Source organism: Elgaria multicarinata, chromosome 16 (genome assembly GCF_023053635.1).
Source record: "Elgaria multicarinata webbii isolate HBS135686 ecotype San Diego chromosome 16, rElgMul1.1.pri, whole genome shotgun sequence".
Lineage (NCBI taxonomy): Eukaryota > Metazoa > Chordata > Lepidosauria > Squamata > Anguidae > Elgaria > Elgaria multicarinata.
In genome coordinates, this window is record NC_086186.1 from 19,863,869 (window position 1) to 19,885,281 (window position 21,413).

At 46.3% G+C, this 21,413-nt stretch overlaps 1 protein-coding gene across 1 annotated transcript; it reads right to left on the bottom strand.

Moving 5' to 3' along the window:
- Positions 1-5,692: 5,692 nt before the first annotated feature.
- MRPS11 (mitochondrial ribosomal protein S11) lies at positions 5,693-21,387 on the bottom strand. Its single transcript, XM_063142217.1, has 6 exons — positions 21,275-21,387; positions 18,081-18,200; positions 16,771-16,869; positions 10,018-10,147; positions 6,709-6,774; positions 5,693-6,017 (listed from the first exon to the last, which is right to left on the bottom strand). The coding sequence occupies exons 1-6, from the start codon at positions 21,325-21,327 to the stop codon at positions 5,910-5,912; spliced, it is 576 nt and encodes a 191-aa protein (XP_062998287.1). The 5' UTR covers positions 21,328-21,387; the 3' UTR covers positions 5,693-5,909.
- Between the last annotated feature and the right edge of the window lie 26 nt (positions 21,388-21,413).

A 21,413-nucleotide genomic window follows, 5' to 3' on the forward strand; every position in this document is an offset into this window, starting at 1 on the left:
ACCAGCCTGTCTGTGTGTATGTGCAGTGAGTTAAGGCCACCCTTGTTTATTTGAAAATAATTCAGTTCCAGCCTGTTACTGTAATAGAGAAAGGCAAAGAAAATCTTACAGATGGCCTTGATTTACATAACATCAAGCGATAGCTTCTGTTTATTAAAGTGTAAGCCATCTTGCATACAGAAGTGGATATGCTATCCTTGTTACCAAGTTTAATCAATTAAAAGCTTTTAGATCTACAGAAAAGTGCCCAATTTTATTTATTATTTTATTTATTTATAACCTACCATTTCCCCAAAGATTTTAGGGAGGAGCACACAGTTTTGTTTCATTCTCAGAACAAGCCTGTGAGGTAAGTGAGGCTAAGAGAGAGAGAGAGAGAGAGAAACCAGCTCACGTTTCCTGGCTAAGCAGGGATTCAAATTTTAGCGGTTTCCCAGTATTAATCCAACATTCTACCCCAAGCTTTCCCAATCTGGTGTCTCCAGATGTGTTGGACTACAACTCCAATCATCGCCAGCTCCATGCTGACTTGGGACGTTGGCAGTTGTAGTCCAACACGAAGGTGGGGACAGACAGAAGGCCTTGGGCTTGGCCAGTCAAAGTCGCTCTCAAAGCAGCCATATTGGCAGCAGCGATGGTGGTGGAGGAGACAACGGCGAACCCTCTGAGGCAGCAGCAAAGGAAGAAGCGGCCCCAGGAAAAGCCGGGTTGTAAAATGTGGGGAAGAGGGAAGGAGGTGGGCGTGAGGCCTGAGGGGAAGAAGCGAGTGTCATCCAGTGGTGACAGCTGTAAGTGAGGGCCCAAAGTCCTCTGTTGTGTTGAAGGAAAGTAACCTCCATACAGCTTTCGGAGGACAGAGCAAGTGGGAGTCAAGGAACAGCATGTTACTCCCTCAGATTACTACTACTACTACTACTACTACTACTATTATTATTATTATTCATATAGCGCCATCAATGTACATGGTGCTGTACAGAGTAAAACAATAAAATAGCAAGACCCTGCCGCATAGGCTTACATTCTAATAAAATCATAATAAACAATAAGGAGGGGAAGAGAATGCACCAAACAGGGAGTATAAAAGTCAGAGCAAAATCAAGTTTTAAAAGCTTTAAGAAAAAGAAAAGTTTTTAGCTGAGCTTTAAAAGCTGCGATTGAACTTGTAGTTCTCAAATGCTCTGGAAGAGCGTTCCAGGCGTAAGGGGCAGCCGAAGAAAATGGACGAAACCGAGCAAGGGAAGTAGAGACCCTTGGGCAGGCGAGAAACATGGCATCAGAGGAGCGAAGAGCACGAGCGGGGCGATAGTGTGAGATGAGAGAGGAGAGATAGGAAGGAGCTAGACAGCGAAAAGCTTTGTAGGTCAACAGGAGAAGTTTATATTGGATTCTGGAGTGAATTGGAAGCCAATGAAGAGATTTCAGAAGTGGAGTAACATGGTCAGAGCGGCGAGCCAAGAAGATGATCTTAGCAGCAGAGTGGTGAACAGAAACCAACGAACTGATGTGAGAAGAAGGAATACCCATGGCGACATGGGCTTTACACTAGTCTCACTCTAATGGGGGAAGACTATGACCAGGGAAGCAACCTGTGTGGTGTGCCTCCTCAGCCTACTGTACGGGTTCATTTGTGGGCCAATTCCAGGGCTTCTGCTCTCCGTTCTTACGATTCTTACTCTTTAAACCAGACTTGGACCAGTCAGCCCTTCAAATAGAGGATACCTTCAAGCAGAAGAATGTCCTCTGTAAAGTAGGGCACATGGCCATCCTTGTCAACGACCCACTAATTCTGCGTATACAGACTGGAGGTGAGGCGGAGAACAGCTATTGCTGTTGGTGGGGTGCTTAATGAATACTTCAGAAATTCTGCACCTGAGAAAAATTGCCATATAAGAACATAAGAAGAGTCTTGCTGGATCAGACCAAGGGTCCGTCTAGTCCAGTGCTCTGTTCCCCAGCAACTGGTGTACAAAAGCTTACTGCCTCTGGTACTGGAAGTGATGCATCTCAAACTATTTTATTTCTTGGGGGGGGGGGGAGAAAATAGCTCATTAAAAAACAAAAGAAATCCTATTACAAATCAACTCCTCTGTCGATCACTCCCAGTTCTCCTGTTGTAAGGGAGGAATATGAACCTCTACATTCTTTCCACATTGGATGCTTTTCATACTGTTATACAAATCATCAGCGTGTACCTGTCCTTCTCTGGATAGATCTGATAAGTTTCGCACGCAATCTTCATATTCTACATTTTCTTGTTCTGTTGTGGGCTTACGATTATTCCCCTCGCTTAAGAAAAAAAAATTAATTACTTCAATCTCTCTCTCTCTCTCTAGACCTCGCTCTTCAATCGCGTCAAATCCAAAGTGTTAGAAGCAAAAACAAGACCATTTCCTAAAAAAAGCGGAAAAAAGGAAGAAGATAAAACGCCTGTTTCAGTGCCTAACAAGGAGTTAAAAACAGCTGCCTGGTTGTCATGGCAGCCTTTCTTTTAAAGAAGAGCAGAGTTGATTATACAACATTAGGAACCAAAAAGAGAGAGAGAGGAAAATAATGGAATCAAAGGGAGGAAGGCAGACACAACCACATTTGCTTTGGAGCTGGCAGCTGGACCAAAGAGGGAACCATCTACGCCCCATTAACGGTCATGACAAAACAAAGTGTGTTTGCGATCTGTTCATTAACTAGAATCAGCGCTTCCCCGCTTTGACTAATCAGCCCTGGCTGCAATAGTCAACATTGTGGGCCACAGCTGGGAGATTATCAGGAGCCGGTAACAGGCGAGAGAGCAGCGTTCCTTAAACCAGGGGTGGGGGTGAAGCAGGGCAAACCCCTACTTTCTGACCCCCGCTGTACTGGTGTGTGAGATCAACGTATTGTTATGTGCTTAATTTCTCCACTCCCTTCCTTGAGAGGTTCTATAGGCAGCAGCTGTAGTCTTGGAAGGGTTAGGAACATAGGAAGCATACCGTGTCAGATTCTCAGTCCGTCTAGCCCAGTACGGTCGACACTGGCTGGCAGAAGCTCCCCAGGCCTTCAGGCAGGATTTGTTCTTCGCCCTACCTGGAGATGGTGGGAATCGAACCGGGGACCAGGTGCTTTGCCACTGAGTTACGGCCTCCCTGGATATTTTCATACCACTTGCTGAGCAGAAGTCGGGGCAGACTGCAAAGCCGCCTTAAAGCACAGCGCATTTATTTATTTTATTATTGCATTTATATCCCTCCTTTTTTCCTGCAAGGATCCCAAGGCAGCGTACATAATCCTCCTCCTCTCCATTTTTATCCTCACAACCACCCTGTGAGGTAGGTTGGGCTGAGAGTCTGTGACGCTGGTGATCCGTTTTCCTCCTTATCTAGACGTCTCATGTCTAACCAGGTCAGAGGCTTTAATGTCCCAGGTACTACAGTGGCTTGGACTGGGAGTACTTTCTTCTCATTTTTGCTTGGCCCTGTATTTTGGGGAGGTTGGTGTACTTCTGCATATAACTGGAACTTGGGAGTCCTTTTCTTTGATTGACATGAATCCTCCTTTATTATTCGACATGCCTTCGCAATATCCAAATCAGTCGTATGTGTTGTGTCAAGTTCATCTTCCACGTGGTCTCCCCTTTCAGTGTGGTTACGGCCTTTCACCTTCGCTTATAGAGTTGTTAAGTGCCCTTTAAGGCCTTCCAGCCTTAGCATAATTTCATTTTGCTCTACTAGTGGGAGTGCAGAGAAAGAGTCCAATAATATCTTCTCTTCTTCGATTAGAGCAGTCTTATCTCCTGGGGTGAACATTTGTGCTTTAGGTTCTGTTTTTTTCTCCTTTTTGTATTCAAGCAACTCACTACTTTTATGTCTTAGAGTGGGCATTTCCCCGGAGTGACTGGCCCAAAGTTCTTGTACTTGTGTACAAAGCCCTAAACAACTTGGGACCAGGATACCTGAGAGAGCGCCTTCTCCTTTACCAACCTGCCCAGTCACTGAGGTCATCCGAGGGCCTGCTCCTGGTGGTTCCACATAGATCCATCCTCCGATTGGAATCCACCAGGGGAAGAGCCTTCAGCGTAGTGGCTCCCACCATATGCAATTCCCTGCCTCTGGAGGTCAGGCAGGCTCCAACCTTGTACTCCTTTCGGCGCCTCCTGAAAACATCTTTATTCCAAGAAGCCTTTCTTTAACATGCAGCCTTGGATTTCTGTTTTTGCTTCTTTTTAAATTTTGTTTTAACTGTTTTATTCTGTTTTTATTTTCATTTTACCTTGTACACTGCTCAGAAATTTTTCAAGGTGGAGCGGTATATAAATATTCTAAATAAATAATAATAAAGTCACCCAGTGGGTTTCCATGGCTGAGTGGGGACTAGAACCCGGATCTCCCAACTCCCAGTCTGACACTCTGGCCACTACACCACACTGCCTCTCTACCCTGGATCAGATCCCAAGAGATTGGAGCCCTGCACTCTTAAAGGGTGTCTTTGGCCAACTCGCAGGGGCTTCCACAGTGGATTGATGCCTCAGGAGTCTCCCAGTTCGCCGTCCTCCACGGTTCTCAACATCTCCGCTTTTGGTGTGCATGTGGGCGCTGATCTTGGCTGGTGGCTAAAGCTGCCTCGACAGACAGCTGCTGCTTACGGCGAAGGTAACCTTTTGCAATTGTGAGCCGTGGCAGCAATAGATTCATGGGAGGCAATAACAGTGTGACATCATCCAAAGACGTTCGCAAAGGTTGGCTCAATTTGCGAGCCACCCACTATTTGCTGCTGCTTCCAGTTCCCCAGAGCCCTCTGGCGTGCACGGAGGGCTCCTCTCTGGAAGGTGAGGAACAGCAGGTGTCTCAGCGCAAAGGGGAAGCCGGCAGCTTCTTGCCTGTTTGAAACTGCTGAGGCAATGAGACCAGGGCACGGATCTGTGCGGTGCTGGGTGCCCCACTTGCCATAGAGCTGAGGATTCTCCTCCCTGGCAAGTGGATTTGTTGATCCCTCATAGGAGACCCTGAGTTAGATCCAGAGTTACACCAAGCAGAACTCAGTGAACTGGATGATCTCGTGGGCGGAAAGGTGCGTGGAGAATAATTTTCACTGATTCCTGTTCTACCCCCAGAAATCTTCCTTGGGAGCATTCAGGGATCCTTGAGAACGTGGAGGCTGCAGCGGCAAGGAGGAATAGCCAAGCATCGCTGCCCTGCCCAAGCTCTGCCGGATCCCATTTCTCTCCACCAACAGAAGCAGGTCTTCCGTTCCCGCAGGATCAACTTTGGATCCAACCCACCAGGTTTGCGAAGGAGTTGTCAAAAACGTGCCAGGTCGCTTATTCCAATACACAATGGGGTGAAAAAAGAACCAAGGACCAAACATTTGGGTAGTCATCTCATAGGGGGGGGGGGGGGAAATGAACTTCTGCCAGCCAACAGCGAGGCGAACGTAATGGGAAAAGTGCCCTCTTTTGCTTTGGCAGATGCAGATGTGTGTGAAAATTGCTTGGCAGCGCCTGTAGCTGGCTCTTTTTACAATAAGTGACTTGTTACGCCTCTTCTGATTTTACCAGAACCCTCTTTTGTTTCCGTTTTGCTACAACATGCGGTTTAAAACAAATAAACAATATTTTAAAATGCCACGTTCAGAAGAGGAAAACAGCAGCAGGGCGAAAATGCAGTTCAATGTACAAGCTTGAGATACACACACACAACACACACACACAGACAGACAACGGTTTAACCTAAAGACTTTATAGATGTTTCTCATTCAAAAGATTACAAAAGAAAAACTCTCTTGCTTGTTCTAGAGGCAAAAATTGAGCCTGACTCCATTTTGATAGTTGCATGGAAGGGAGTGGTGGGGTAGGACTACACTGCTCCCTCAGAACCAGACATCCGGGGGAACACGACGACACAGACTTTGTCTTCTCTTTGCCTTGCAGCCTCCCAGCTTCACAGCCTCCGTGCCTTCCGAGGCCGGCAGCCATTGTGTGGAATCGGGGTGTTGTCCGTAAGAGAGATCACCTCCAAGCCGCCCATGGTCAGTCCTTTGATGGCTGCCTGAAAAAGAGGCAGAGACCTCCTGCGTTTTCAGATGGCAACATTTGGCCCTTCACACGAGAGCAGGGAAAGCTGGCTTATACTGTGTTGGAGCCTTGGTCTGTCTAGCTCCGTCGGGTCTAAACCACGGCTGGGCAACTTGTGAGCCCAAGCATCTGGAGGGCCACAACTCCCATCAGCCCTAGCCAACAGTGGTGACGGCTGATGGGAGTTGCAGGCCAAAACATCTGGAAGGCCATAAATTGACCACCTCTGGCCTATGGGGCCTGCCTGCAAAACAGAGGCTGAAAGAAAGAAAGGCACCCCCTTGGATTTTGCCACTTTCCCCAACAAGGGAGAGGGCCTTTTCAGTGGTGGCCACCCAATTATGGAATGATCTCCCCCGATGAGGCTCGCCTGGCGCCAACATTGCTATCTTTTTGGCGCCAGGTCAAGACTTTTCTCCCAAGCATTTAACAGCATTTAACAACGCAAAGTTTGTTTGTTTTTTAACAGACCCCCAGAGCTGTTGTTTTTATGTTTTTGATGATTTAAAATTTTGTATACTTTTTAATATTCACCGTTTTTAACTTTTGCAAACCGCCCAGAGAGCTTCGGCTGTGGGGCGGTATATAAATTTAATAAATAAGTACCCCTGTGCATTGATGGCACTCCGTAAAAGAAGAACGGAAACGAAATCACGGCCACGTACCATTCGCCCGGGTCCCAGGCCCTTCACCACGATTCGCACGTGGGACACGCCCTTCGCTTTGGCTTTCTGGGAGCGGGGAGAGAAGAGAAAAGACACCGGTTTGTGCGTTTAGCCATCTCAATGTTGTCTGCCCTTCGTTTTCGGGAGGGCTGTGGCTCACTGGCAGAAGGAACACGCTTTGCACACTGGAGGGTCCCAGGTTAAATCCCTGGCACCTCCAAGGACAATACATACCAGGGAGCGCGCTGGGCAATAACTCTGAGCAGAACGGTCCCTGCAGAGGCCTTGCCAGAAAGCAGACAGTAGCTGGCTAAATGGGCCAATGGTCTCGCAGAATAAATGTACGTTGTTCACTACCAGACCTATCATGTTAAATGGAGAGGAGCATTCTGGGAGTAAGAGAGTGGTAGCCTGCCCTGAAGGCTTCTGGGCCAGGAAAAAAGCTCCCTTCGCCCAATGAAAAAAGCCGGCTGCAGATGGTCACCGTGGGCCCATGCATGCGAGAAAGCTTGCTAAAACGAGAATATTTCGTTCTAGAGCATTTCTTTTCACCCCGCTTGCAGCTCCCTTGAAGGTTTCTCACATGCAAAGCGGCTAGCGGGAACTTCCAGAGAACACTGGATACCACAACTTTGCTATGCTAAGGGTGCCATCTAGCGGTTATCTCCAACCCCTTTACCTGTGGCAATATTTCCGCAGTTTCTGATAGACATCAAAACACGGTTCCTTTCCCTACCTGCCCCGCCCGCAAATTTTACCCTGAAACTCTCCATATGTTGGATTCCAATTCCCATCAGTCCTGATCATTGGCCATGGTGGGAGTTGGTTGTCCCAACAACTCCTTAGAGAGCCACAGGTTTCCCAAAGCCTATTTTAGAGAATGTACGAGGAGGTCAATCAGGAGGATGAGGATTAGCGCAGCGACCCGCACGCAGACTCCTCCGAGGGCAGGTAAATCCGCTGCATTACCAGGAGGTGCACAAAGATCCAATCATCCCCAATGCAGAGATAGACAGAATTTCCTGCTCTTAGAGGAGGCCGATTGGATGGAGGCAAAGGTAGAACAGGAACTCATGCAGAGCTGCAGACCTTCGGAAGGCAGATGATGATGATGATTTATTGCATTTATATCCCACCTTTTTTCCTCCAAGGAACCCAAAGTGGCGTACATAATCCTCCTCCTCTCCATGTTATCCTCACAACAACAACCCTGTGAGGTAGGTTGGGCTGAGAGTCTGTGACTGGCCCAAAGTCCCCCAGTGGGTTTCCATGGCTGAGTGGGGACTAGAACCCGGATCTCCCAACTCCCAGTCTAACACTTTAGCCACTACACCACGCTGGATGAGGATCAAAAGTAGCTGGTGCTAATGGTAATTGGGAGGGAGGGGGAAAGAGAGAGAGAGAGATTTATCAAAAGATATACATATATTTTTAAAAATAACATTACTTCAATCTTAGATTTTTTTAAGTTATTCATGTTTTAATTTTTTTTTTCTTAATTAAAAACAACACTATATAAACATAGATAAACATTTCCAAAATATAACTGAAACTAACACAATAAGAAAAAAAAATACATCAAATATCTGCTGCATACATATTGAATAATTGTTGAGTACAAATATCAAAAACTATTACATATGCCTTATCACTCTACAACATCTTCATTCTTAACATAAATGTGCACCCCCCACCTCGGGATCATTCTTGAGTCCAAAATCTAATCATTTCTTCTGCTGGTGGTTTCCCACTTCCCTTAGTAAACACGAACACTAGGAACTGTTTCCAGATTCCTTCGAACTTCGAATTTTTTTAAGTTATTCATGTTTTAAGATCTATCTATCTATCTATCTATCTATCTATCTATCTATCTATCTATTACATTTCTATCACACCTTTTTTTCCTCCAAGGAACCCAAGGCAGCATACATAATCCCCCTCCTCTTCCTCTCCATGTTATCCTCACAACAACAACCCTGTGAGGTAGGTTGGGCTGAGAGTCTGTGACTGGCCCAAAGTCCCCCAGTGGGTTTCCATGGCTGAGTGGGGACTAGAACCCGGATCTCCCGACTCCCAGTCCAACACTTTAGCTGCTACACCACACTTTTGCTGCAGCCCCGCATTGGGAGTGATGGAACAATTCAGCCATACCCGATGTAGAGTTGGGGCAGGATTACTCTCTCTCTCTCTCTCTCTCTCTCTCTCTCTTTCTCTCTCTAGCGAAGGCCGATTAGTTGAAGGCAAAGCAGAGCAGTTAATCAGCCGGGGCTGCTACAGGGATCCCCTCCTTGGGATGGGGGTACTCTGGCCTCATAGGGCCTCGATTGATTAAGTGGAGTTCCATGCCGCAGTGCAGGTACCGCTGAGCTACAAGTGGGACGTGCAACATTCAGTTGCTACGGATTCCTGGGTGAAACGTTCCAGCATGCATCCCTCCCCTACCCATCTCTGTGTGTGTGTGTATCTTTGTGACAGAACATGTCCTTGTACCTTTCTGTTTCTTTCTGCCTCTTCCTTTTCTATGCGCCCACTCACTCTAAATGGCTTCTCTCTGCCCTGCATGTGTTTAAGGTGACCGTTGTTCTTGCTACAACAGACTAACACCCCCGGGATTTTTTTCTTTTCTTTTTCATACCCACTTACTCTCTCCAAGTGCTATTTTCCTCCCAATTCTCTTTCTCTCTTCCCCCCTCCATTGCTCTCTGGCCTTGGGAAATTCTGGAATAGCATCCAGTCGCTTCTCCCAGGCCTATTGCACAGCTGATATTCAGGTAACTGAATGGTACCCAGATCCCTTTTACTTGTTCCAGGACAGCAGCAGTGGCCGATCCACTTTCCCCGGGCATTCAGCGGCATGCGATGAGATTTTAATCGATACCGGATCTATTTTTTTTTTAGGTCTGGCAGATAGCTCAAAGTTGTTTTTCGATGTATGTTGTCTTTGTGTATATGTTGTATGTTTTTATGTTTCATTTTTAATGTTTTGATCTTTTGTAAACAGCCAGAGAGCTCCAGCTGTGGGGTGGTATAGAAATGTAATAAATAATAATTACTACTACTAATAATAATAATGGTGTCCCTGGCCTCGAAATGTCACCTAACCCTACTTTACAGGGATGGGCAGAGTTCAAAATTTCTGGGCAAATGATCCAAGAGCAGCCTAAGAGAGCGAGTCATTAACACAATGGGATTCCCTGCCTGTGTAAACAAGAGGTGTTGATTCAAGAGAGCAAGGCCGATGCCACTCGGATCTCAAGTGTGCAAACAAGCAACCCCCCCTTCACTTGGGGAAATGGGGCCAACACTTACTATTGCTGCCGCGATTCCAGCCGCCTGTGCAGCAATGCCACTGGACTTCTTCGCATTCTTGAACCCTTCGGTGCCACAGGTAGACAGGGCCAACGGGACGTTCTCATGCGAGGACACCAGGACGTGAGTGCTGCGGACAGGACAGAGGACGGACAAGAAGGCAGAAGCGGAAGCCTGTTAGAAGTCCATAGACTGCCTGGCAACTTTTCTGGCGCTCTGGACTACAGCTCTTAGCCATATTTTAACTAAACTCATGCACTGCTTCTGGATCGGGATCAAAAAGTATGCAACCGATGGCAGGCGTGTGATTGGAACAGGCAGCCTGTGACTAGAGAAGGCCCCTTTCTAGGTGACCGAAGAAAATAAAATCTTGAATGACAAAACAAAAAAGGCATTCCCTGGCTGAGCCCATCGGCATCTTCAAAGCAAACCATCAATCCCGGCTTGAGGCAAGCTGCTTCTTCAAAGCAAACTGTCACCCCGGGCCTGGGAAAAAGGCACTTCCATTTGGACCTTGGGAGCAGCAATGGGGAGAGGCACTTACTTGCCTTTATGTCCTCTTCGTGGGTTTCCTAGAGGCAGCTGTTTGGCTGCTGTGGGAAACAGGATACTGCATTAGACAGAGCGTGCCTAGAAGGGCTGTTCTTGTGGATGCTTCAGGGCAACCCCTGCTGCGCAGAGTTGGTTATCGTGTGGCGTGGAGGGCACCGCTGGCTATTTCGTCAGCCACAGAGTCGCAAGGCAAGAGTGGTCAAAGCAACGGCTGTCGCTCTAGTCCAGCCGGCAGCATAGATTTTCGGCAGCAATGGTTGATGGGATACTAGCGGGAGGACTGAGGTGGGGGAGAGGGCATAGGAGGAGTGAGTCAACTCAGCGTGGACTAATAGTCAACTCAATGCTGATCTCAATCCACACCATGGACTAGATAAACGAACCGCGAAGTGATTATCTGTAAACCGCCCATAGAGCTCTGGCTATGGGAGCGGTATATAAGTTTAATAAATAAATAAAATAATAAATATTATTACCCCACCGTGGACAATTGTGTTGTTCGACCGCAGCCAATGTGTGCACCCTGCCAGTTTTCCCTGGGCTGTCGGGGAATCTTAACAGCTTGATAGCTTGGGGGCAAAGCTTATCTAGAGAGAGTGTTTCATAAACGAGGTGCCATAAAGGAAAAGACCCCCCCAAAAAACATGCGTCTCAAAATGACACAGTCAAAAGCCTGTTTCCAAAGGTCTGAAACAGCCTTCTCCAATGTCAGAGCCTTCAGAGGTGTTGGACTACAACCCCCATCATTGTGAATAATGACGTGGGCTGCTCAGAAAATTAGTATAATGTGCATAGGATAATTTGCATCAGAAAACGTTCAGATTGCTTTGGGAAAAAATGTGTTGCTCTCGAGCATGATCTAATTTAGCATGGAGTTACTTCCTTTTTAAAAAAAAACTTCATTATTTACTAAATACAAGTAAAAGAACTTGCATTAAGTAAACAACAATGCTTTAAAAAAAAGGAAAGAAAAGAACTCCATCCAATACACCGCAAGTATTTGACCTAAAATATTGGAGGGGGGCAGGAAATTAAGCACACTTAATGTGATTTCAATGGTACATTACGTAGAAATTGTATTGGAATACTTATATATATAAAAAAATAAAGACGCATTCCTCCCTTACTTTTTTTTACATTTAAGAAAAGGACAACAATGAAGGTACTGAAAACTGTTGACGCTCCAATTAATTCTAGAAATTCAAAGAGCTGTGCATGATATGCTGACAACCACTAATCTATTCCAACTTTTACAACTTTTGCCATCGTTAAAACCCAGGACAATACGCGCTCATTCCTGATCTGTTTGTCATTTTTATTCCCCTACCCCCTCGCTTACAAATCAATGACATATATGTCTGCTCTTGCTTATTTGCTAGGGATGATGGCCTAAAAAAACATTAATTAGAACGCTGAAGCGGCCAAGATTGGCTACTACTGTATTTGCCATTGGCATCTATTAATTATTGTCAATAAACTTATAGAATGGGAGGGAGGGAGGAATTTTCCACTCCAGATCACTCGCTGGGAATGATGGGAACTGTATTGGCTGCCTATTCGCTACCGGGCCAGGTTGAAGGTTCTTGTACTTGTGTACAAAGCCCTAAACAACTTGGGACCAGGATACCTGAGAGAGCGCCTTCTCCCTTACCAACCTGCCCGGTCACTGAGGTCATCCGAGGGCCTGCTCCTGGTGGTTCCACACAGATCCATCCTCCGATTGGAATCCACCAGGGGAAGAGCCTTCAGCATGGTGGCACCCCTCCTGTGGAATTCCCTGCCTCTGGAGGACAGGCAGGCTCCAACCTTGTACTCCTTTCAGCGCCTCCTGAAAACATCTTTATTCCAAGAAGCCTTTCTTTAACATGCAGCCTTGGATTACTGTTATTGCTTCTTTTAAATTTTGTTTTAACTGTTTTTATTCTGTTTTTTCCCCCCATTTTACCTTGTACACCGCTCCAAAATTTTTCAAGGTGGAGCGGTATATAAATATTCTAAATAAATAAATACAACACTTCTGGAGGGCATCTGGTTCTGGAAGACTGCACTGGACCTCCCAGGTCCCCAAATCCCTCCTGCAAACAGCTCACAAGATGGCCTTGTTCCAGCCCCCATCTCTTCCCACCCCTATCTGCACTAAGAACCCATGCTCCAAAAGCCTGCTATTGGAACATCAGAAGAGCCCTGCTGGATCAGACCGAGGGTCCATCGAGTCCAGCACTCTGTTCACACAGGGGCCAACCAGTGTGGCGTAGTGGCCAAAGCGTTGGGAGATCCGGGTTCTAGTCCCCATGGAAGCTCACTGGGTGACTTTGGGCCAGTCACAACCTCTCAGCCCCACCTACCTCACAGGGTTGTTGTTGTGAGGATAAAAATGGAGAGGAGGAGGAGGATTATGTAAGCCATCTTGGGTTCCTTGGAGGAAAACAGGTTGGATAAAAATGTAATAAATAAATAATAAATAAACCAGCTGTCGGCCAGGAACTCACAAGCAGGGCATGGGTGCAAGAGGCCCCTCCCACCCATGTTCTCCAGCAATTGGTGTACATAGACAGACTGTCTCTGATACTGGAGGTAGTACACAGCCATCAGGACTAGGAGCCATTGATAGCCTTCTCCTCCAGGAATTCATCCAACCCCCTTTGAAAGCCATCCATGTTGGTGGCCATCACTACATCTTGTGGTAGAGAATGCCATAGTTTAACTATGCGCTGAATGAAGAAGTACTTCCTTTTATTTGTCCTGAATCTCACACCAATCAGCTTCATCGGATGACCCCATTGGGTTCGAGCATTTTGGGAGAGGGAGGAAAATGTCTCCCTATCCACATCCTCCACACCATACCTAACTTTGTACACCTCTATCAGCTTTCCCATTAACCTCTTTCCCGCCCCAAGCTAAATAATCCCAGCTGTTGTTACCTTCAAGCCCCTTAATCATTTTAGTTGCCCTTTTCTGCACTTTTTCCAGCTCTAGATCATCTTTTTATTTTTAGGTGTGGTGACCAGAACTGTACACAGTATTCTAAGCGTGGTCACAACATAGGTGCCAGGTGTGGTCGCACCATAGTTTTGTATGAAGGCAGTATGATACTGGTTTAAGGTTATCTTATCAAGCCCCTTATCCAGTATATATGCCTCCCCCATATGCTCTGTTCATTGGCAAACGTCCTGCTTTGGGTGCCGTTGCCAAACGAGATCAGGCAGGCATCCCCTAGAAGCAGGGCCTTCTCAGTAATGGCACCAAGCTTGGTGAATTCCCTCTCCGGAGAGGTTCACCGGGTCCTGACACTCACTCTTTCTCTCTCTCTCAGGTGTTTGGCTCTCCCCAGGTTCTTTTAGGAAGCTTTTGGTGGATTCAGCCTAGGTTTTGAAGACTCCACTGATGTCTCATGGTTTTTACCTCATGGTTATCCTTGTTTGTTTTTAATTGTCAGGGCCGGCCCTCCCATGAGGTGGGGTGAATCTTCATGGGAAGGTGTCCTAGGACCACCTGGGGCACTCCTCCCACAGTGGCTGATGCAGCTCTCCAGAGAGCCCACTTGCCCCCTGGATCACGCTGAGAGGATCCTCAGGGCAAGCCAACATGCAAGCAGTGGTGAGTGATGTGGCGTTAAGTGGGGGGAAGCGATGGCAGCCTACGTGCTCTCCCTCCTCAGGCAGTGGGATAACTTGCACCAAGGCAGGACACTGTCAATTTTTAAACGCTGTGCGATGCTTTGGAGTTTTTAGGGTGAAGGAAAACAGAATACAAATTCTTCAAGAAAAATCCCAAACAGCTACAGGCCGGGGATAGATTCCCCTCTCTTCTTGCCCCGAAGAGCTTCTCCACTACTCCAGAACCGAAATACCCAGACTCCCTGTGGTGTTACCCACATGTCTATTCCCTTAGGTATGTCTGGGTGAGTGCGGAATGTTGGACTGAGCGGGTGTGGCTGGTGATGCTGTGGAAAGTGGGGAGGAGTCTATATATATGGGGGAGCTGAGGGGTCTGAGCTGTTCGGTGGGTGGTTGGGTTTGGAGGGTGGATGTGTTTAGCTGTGTGATTTCTTGTCAGGAGTTGTGTGAGGAGTGAGTGAAAAAAACATCATAGGGACTAAGGATTGTTATTATTAGATTGGTTACTACCAGTATTATTAAGAATAGGCAGGATTGGAACATAATTCGAAGGAACTAAGAACTGTAAACTACTGTTAGCGGGTAGTTCATCTGTCCGGCGAGGTGATGTTTGCCCTGTCCTGGACGGGGTTGCACTCCCCCTAAAGGATCGGGTCCGTAGTTTGGGGGTGCTCTTGGATCCAGAACTGTCACTTGAGGCACAGGTGAACTCAGTGGCAAAGAGCACCTTTTATCAGCTTAGGTTGATATACCAACTGCGCCCTTATCTGGACAGAGATAGCCTAGCTACAGTTATCCACGCTCTGATAACCTCTCGCTTGGATTACTGCAATGTGTTATACGTGGGGCTGCCTTTGAAAATGGTCCGGAAACTTCAACTGGTATAAAACAGGGCAGCATGCTTACTAACAGGGACTGGCCGACGAGACCACATTACGCCAGTCCTTTTCCAGCTTCACTGGCTGCCAGTCCAGGTCCGGGCGATTCAAAGTGCTGGTATTAACATTCAAAGCCCTAAACGGCTTGGGGCCAGGTTATCTGAAGGAACGCCTCCTCCCATATGTAACTGCCCAGACCCTAAGGTCATCTTCAGGGGTCCTTCTCCGTGAGCCCCTGCCAAAGGAAGTGAGGCAGGTGGCTACCAGGAGGAGGGCCTTCTCTGCTGTGGCACCCCGGCTGTGGCATGAGTTCCCTAAGGAGGTTCGCTTGGCACCTATATTATATGCTTTTAAACGCCAGGTGAAGACCTTTTTATTCTCCCAACATTTTAACAATCTATAAATACATTTTAACATGGTGTTTTAAATTTGTAATTTTGCATTGCTGCTGTTTTTATCTGGTTGAGCTTTTTTATTGTATTTTATATTATGGTTTTATACTGTTGTTTTATATTATGAATGGTTTTAATTTTTGTGAACCGCCCAGAGAGCTCCGGCTATTGGGCGGTATAGAAATGTAATAAATAAATAAATAAATAAATAAAAAATAAACATTTTCTTTATTTTGCAACCATAAAACCACGAGTCAGTTTGGCTGTGTCTCCTGCTCTATTAGTTCGTAAATGAACATATTACATTAAACCTTCAGCCTGCTATATTCACAGAAAAGCCTTTTTCCAAATCTCCTTAGCTTTTCCCTCTGCTATAAGGGAATGGTTATACTTTTCTTTTTACCCCCTTCCTCAGGTATTTAAGTGGTGGTGCTTAGCCTGAGGGAGGTGTGCGTGTCAAAGCCTTGTGTGTGAAGGGGTGGCATCGCACTCCCTTTGAACATTTCCCTATCTGACTGCCACGACACGGGCTCTTTACAACAGGCCTGTCCGCGGACACTCCCTGCTCAAGCTAAGCGCCACCACTTTATGAGCCTGAGGTGAGGGACAAACACCACCTTTCTACAAACTCTGTGGAGAAAGGGGTTAAACAGGAATAATTTCAGGAATAAAATAACGCGCTGCAAATTATATGTGCTGATGGTGAATTAATGTCAGAACGGGTGTTATATGTATATAACTGCAGATGGTAAATGCCAAGGAGACACGTGGGATTTTTGTGGTAGTAAAACAAACTGAATAAAAAATTATTTCAATGTTCACAAACTTTGTTTCATAATAAAACTTTTCAGACCCTTGTTAAAACCTCTCATCCAATCCTTTCTCTCTTCTCATACACGCTTTCCTTTCTCTCACACCTCCACTCTTGAACTTCCTTTATTATCAGGATTGTTTAATATACACCAACTGACTATCTGCACACTACGCTCAAAAGATACCCTTCTCTACCCTGATCCTCTAATTCTCCCTCGAACCAAAGTACTTTAAAAACACCCCCCTATCACCTCAGTCATTCCCTTACATATCCTCCTCCTCCTCCCTCCTAAGATATTCAATCTCCACCCACTCAGGTCACTATAAACACAATAGACTTACAAATCCTAGACATACATTAGGGAACTGAGTTGTGGGGTGTAACGCCACAGTGACCCCCTCACTATAGGTCACAGATCTTCCCCCGCCCCCCACCAACACTTGCCCGCTCTGGCAGGTCTGTCCGCACAAGCACCACAGATGGAGAAACTGGTCTCTTACTTGTTATATGTTGCTTTGATGTGAACTATTGGGATCTCTTCGAACTTCTTTCCAGCCCACCTCAGAGAACTCTCTCTTCCTGGCACCGGAGGGAAAAAGCTGAAAACGAAAATGTCAAGGAAGGACATACTCACGTTAGCCAACTAAGCGCTACGTTTCTGGCAGCCTGGGCATCGAGAAAAGAACCTCCAGCAAAAAAAAATGAGGTTTTAGAAGTCACCACCTCAAGATGTGAACTTCTAACTTTGTTCAAAGATGCTCATCATGAGTAGGAACTGAATTAAGGCAGAGTTGAAATCCTCCCCATCTTCTCCCACTCTCAGGTACAGCCCCCTCTTTGAGTTACATTTGAGGAAAGGGGCCTTATGAAGAAAGATGAAATATGCATATAAATTACTAGTGATTCAATTATGCTCCTGGTTCCTCTTGGGAGCTTTTTCCCTCCTTCCTTTTTTGCCTTCAGAATGATTTGTCATTGTGACAACATTGTGAAGGCCAGAGATTTGTCAATGGGATGACGTTCAAAGCCAAATCAGAGTGAAGGCAATGTTTCCAGCCCTCACTCTGGCATGGCTTATAAAAAGGTGCCCAGCAGGAGTGAGGGCATAGCCAGGACCACAAACCCTTTGTGAAGGAGTGAAAAAAGGTTAGCGAACTGGAGATTCCCTCTCCCCACTCCATGAGCTCGCTTGAGAACTTTTGGCTCAGCTTTATACACAAACTATTTCAACCCATTCTGCGCACAGTTTTACAAACAGTTTGTAAGCACTGGCAGAAGAAAGAACACAACTCCAAAGTGGCCGAGGTCAATAAGTGAGCTTCTGAAAAAGAGACTCCGGCTCAGCTCAGACAACACGTTTCTCAACGGTGGTTTTAGAACTCCACGATGGAGTTATTACACCACCATTGAGAAATGTGTTGTCTGGCGGGAAAACTCCAATCCACAGTGGATTTTTTTTTAATGGAAAACACTCCACACTGAATATCCACACTGTGCAGTCAGGAATTTTTTTTCTGATGTCGAACCGGAGTCTGGCTTCCTGTAAGCTCAAGTTACAGGAAGCCAGATTCCGGCTGGACATCAGGAAAAATTTCCTGACTGTTAGAGCAGCATGACAATGGAACCAACGACCCAGGAAGGTCGTGGGCTCTCTCACCCTAGAGGCCTTCAAGACGCAGCTGGACAACCATCTGTCAAGTATGCTTTAAGGTGGATTCCTGCAATGAGCAGGGGGCTGGACTCAATGGCCTTGTAGGCCCCTTCCAACTCTACTATTCTATGATTCTATAAAAGCGCTGAACTGCCTCACCTGAAGTCACTCTTCTGTACAACCTCTGGCTCTTCAGTCGCCGGACTGGCTGCATCGTCTGCTACCTCCTGAAGCCTCCGGACACCGGTCTTCACGCCCTGAGACAGAGCAAGACTGCAGCTGCCGTCAGAAGGGAAAAGCAGAAAACACAGATTAGCTCAGTGGCAGCTCCGGAACAGCAGGCCGAAGATTTGTCACAGAATTTCCGTTCAAGGTCAGAGCTGGCCCATCAATTCCACCCGCAGATACCAATGTCGTCCAATTTAGTTCAAGGGCGGGGCCGTGTTTAGAAGGCACAACCCAAAGGGATCATCCCATGCGGCTGATTGGGGAGAGATTCAGGACAGACAAAAGGAAGGACTTCTTCACACAGCAGCTAGCTAAACTGTAGGATTTGCTACTATAAGGTAGGGATGCCCATCAGTTTGGATGGCTTTCAAAGAAGAATGGACAAATTCCTGGATGAGAAAGCTATTAATGGCTACTAGTCGTGATGGTGATATGCTACCTCCGGTATCAGAGGCAAAATGCCAGTTGCAGGGGAACACCTGGGCTGGAGGATCCTGTTGCATTCATATCCCGTTCGCAGGTTGTCCAAGGTTATCTGGTTGGCCACTGTGTATCCAGAATGCTGGACTAGATGGTCTGATCCAGTATGGCTCTTCTTATGGGTCCTGCAACAAAATGTTGCCACGTGGTGTGCTCCTGTTCCCGGTGCCAACCAGCCAGTGATGTCCTCCTTAGGAAACTCCATTCCGTTCCCCCTCCTCCCTCATTTTCTGAGCCCCCCTCCCCACAACAGAGACTCAACTTTCTGTGGCCACTGAGCATACCTAGATCTCATTGAGCTGTTTTTGGGGGGTGTTGTGTTGTACCCTCTTTTTTTGTTTTGTTTTGTTTTACTTTTGAGAACTCATCCAAGTCTGCTGACGCCTCCCTCTTGGGCATACTGGTAGCCACTAGCTTGCCTACCTCTATGGTCTAATGAAGAGAGTGTTGGACTTGAACCAGAGAGATCTAGGTTCAAATCCCTGCTTGGGCATTAAGTCCACTGGATGGCCTTAAGACTGTCACTATCTCTCACATTTACCTACCTCACAGGGTAGTTATGAGGATAAAAGCAGAGGAAAGAGATGCCCTGAGCAATTTTGAGCATGAATAAGATTTTTTTAAAGGAATAATTAAAAATAAGAGAATAGAGAATGTTCTTTCCCCCTCAAATAGCTGCTACTAGACTGTGTTCAAAACCAAGGGCCCGCTGACGTCTTCCAACGTGACCCACCTTGCCAACTCCCCCTTCCCAAAGATAAGAATTGTACAAGGGCACAGAAATAATTCCAACAAGCAAGAAGCAGAACAGAAGCAAAACATAATAAACAGACAACACTGAAGATGCTAGCAGAACATAATAAACAGACAAAAGTCAAGAGAAAAAGAACAGAAAAATGCAATCAGTAATTCAAAGAAATACGGCGTCTTGGTTCAAGGATGTTTAAGTAAAAACAGAACCCACAAGTTTTTTTTTTCATTCTTTCTCTCTCTAAGATGGGCAGTCTTTGCACGTTTGAAAGACCGTATTTCTAGTTCGACAACAGCTGCGGTAAAGAGCGTGGACAAATAAGAAAGTTCTTCTGGAATGTAGCAACCTTGTCCAACTTCTTGTAGTAATTAAGAGAGCCCGCTTAGTTATAACCTTGTATGTGGGGGTGGGCAGAGGGAAGATTGCTTCGTTTCGTTAGGGCACAAGCATTTCCACGTCAACCATGACACAACCACCACCATCCACACCGGCGTAAGCAGAGCCAAGCCGAAAAGAAAGGCCTCAAACAGCCCTGGAGATTTAGATACCGTCATCTCTGGCCTTATAAACGCTCTGCCCGCCTAATACAAGTCTGTTTGTGATTCGGTTCCTTAACGTTGGCAGCGTGTGCAATTATGCAACCGAGAGTCTACCTGGGGTTGCCGTCATGGAAGGCATAACTACAAACATGGAGGTTGGTTGGGCATAGTGCCAGCCAGCCATTCTGCACCAACTTATTGATTATTATTGTTACTATTGCTATGTCTTTCTCCAACCTGACCTCCAAGGACCTCCAGGTCCACTCCAATTTCCTTTCACAACAACCCTGTGAGGTTGGTTTCGCTTAAGCAATGACTAGGGTGACCCTATGAAAAGGAGGACAGGGCTCCTGTATCTTTAACAGTTGTATTGAAAAGGGAATTTCAGCAGGTGTCATTGATATATATGGGGAACCTGGTGAAATTCCCTCTTCATCACAACAGTTAAAGCTGCCCTCTTTTAAATCTGGTCACTCTAGTACAGCTCCTGCAGCTTTAACTGCTGTGATGAAGATGGAATTTCACCAGTTTCTCCATATATGCAAATGACACCTGCTGAAATCCCCTTTTCTATGCAACTGTTAAAGATACAGGAGCCCGGTCCTCCTTTTCATAGGGTCACCCTAGCAATGACTGTCCCAAGATGAGCCAGTGACTTTCATGCGTGTTTGAACCCAGGTCTCTAAGCTGCAATCACTGCCCAAAAGCGAGTCCCAATCTGCTCACCAAACATGGCCTGCACTGCATACCACTGTTTGCACATGGTGCATTCCCTATTACTGTTAGACTTTCCCTCCTAGTTTTTGTTATTTATTAATTAAAACATTTGTATCCCGCCCTATTATCACTGGGATGTCCGGGCAGCGTACAGATAAAATCAGTCGAATATAAACATAAATAATTTACACAGTTAAAAGTGCATTAAATCATTTATGTGCAACCATGTACATTTCTGACACATTGATGGTGCTATATAAATAAATAATAATAATAATTTACACTGCCTAAATTTAAAACTGCAAGGTCCTTGGGGGCAGGGATACCTTCCCCCCTTCTTGATTATGTATTGTTTCATCATCTATTATTAGTATTATATTGTTATTAATAATATTAATAATAATACCCCACGTTTCTTACAAGAAACCCCAAGGCTGTGTACACTTTCCCATCTCCCTTCGCCACGTGTTGTCTCCACAACAGCCCTGCGAGGTAGGTTGTGCTGAGTAGGAGTGAAAAGGGCCCAAAGTCACACAGAGAGCTTCATAACCAAGGTAGGATTCGAACCTGGGTCTCCCAGCACCCTAACCACTACATCACACTAGTTAAATGCACATCAGTGATGCCCCTAATCTTACCCCGAGGCGCCCCCCAAAAGCCCCCTCCGGGTAATCGCCAAGACGGGAATCATGACCCCTCTCCGCCACCGTCCGCACTCCTGGCCGGGTTCTGCGAAGCTCTCACGACGGAGCGTGAGTGGGGGGCGGAGCTACGGCC

What these genes read in the sequence shown, in the direction of transcription:
- MRPS11 (XM_063142217.1), bottom strand. Translation starts at nt 21,327, where the DNA reads ATGATTCCCGTCTTGGCGATTACCCGGAGGGGGCTTTTGGGGGGCGCC. An exon ending in ATCAAAGCAACATATAACAA is followed by an intron (nt 10,148 to 16,770) that starts GTAAGAGACCAG and finishes TCCTGTCCGCAG; the next exon opens with CACTCACGTCCTGGTGTCCT. An exon ending in CTGGAATCGCGGCAGCAATA is followed by an intron (nt 6,775 to 10,017) that starts GTAAGTGTTGGC and finishes CCCCGCTCCCAG; the next exon opens with AAAGCCAAAGCGAAGGGCGT.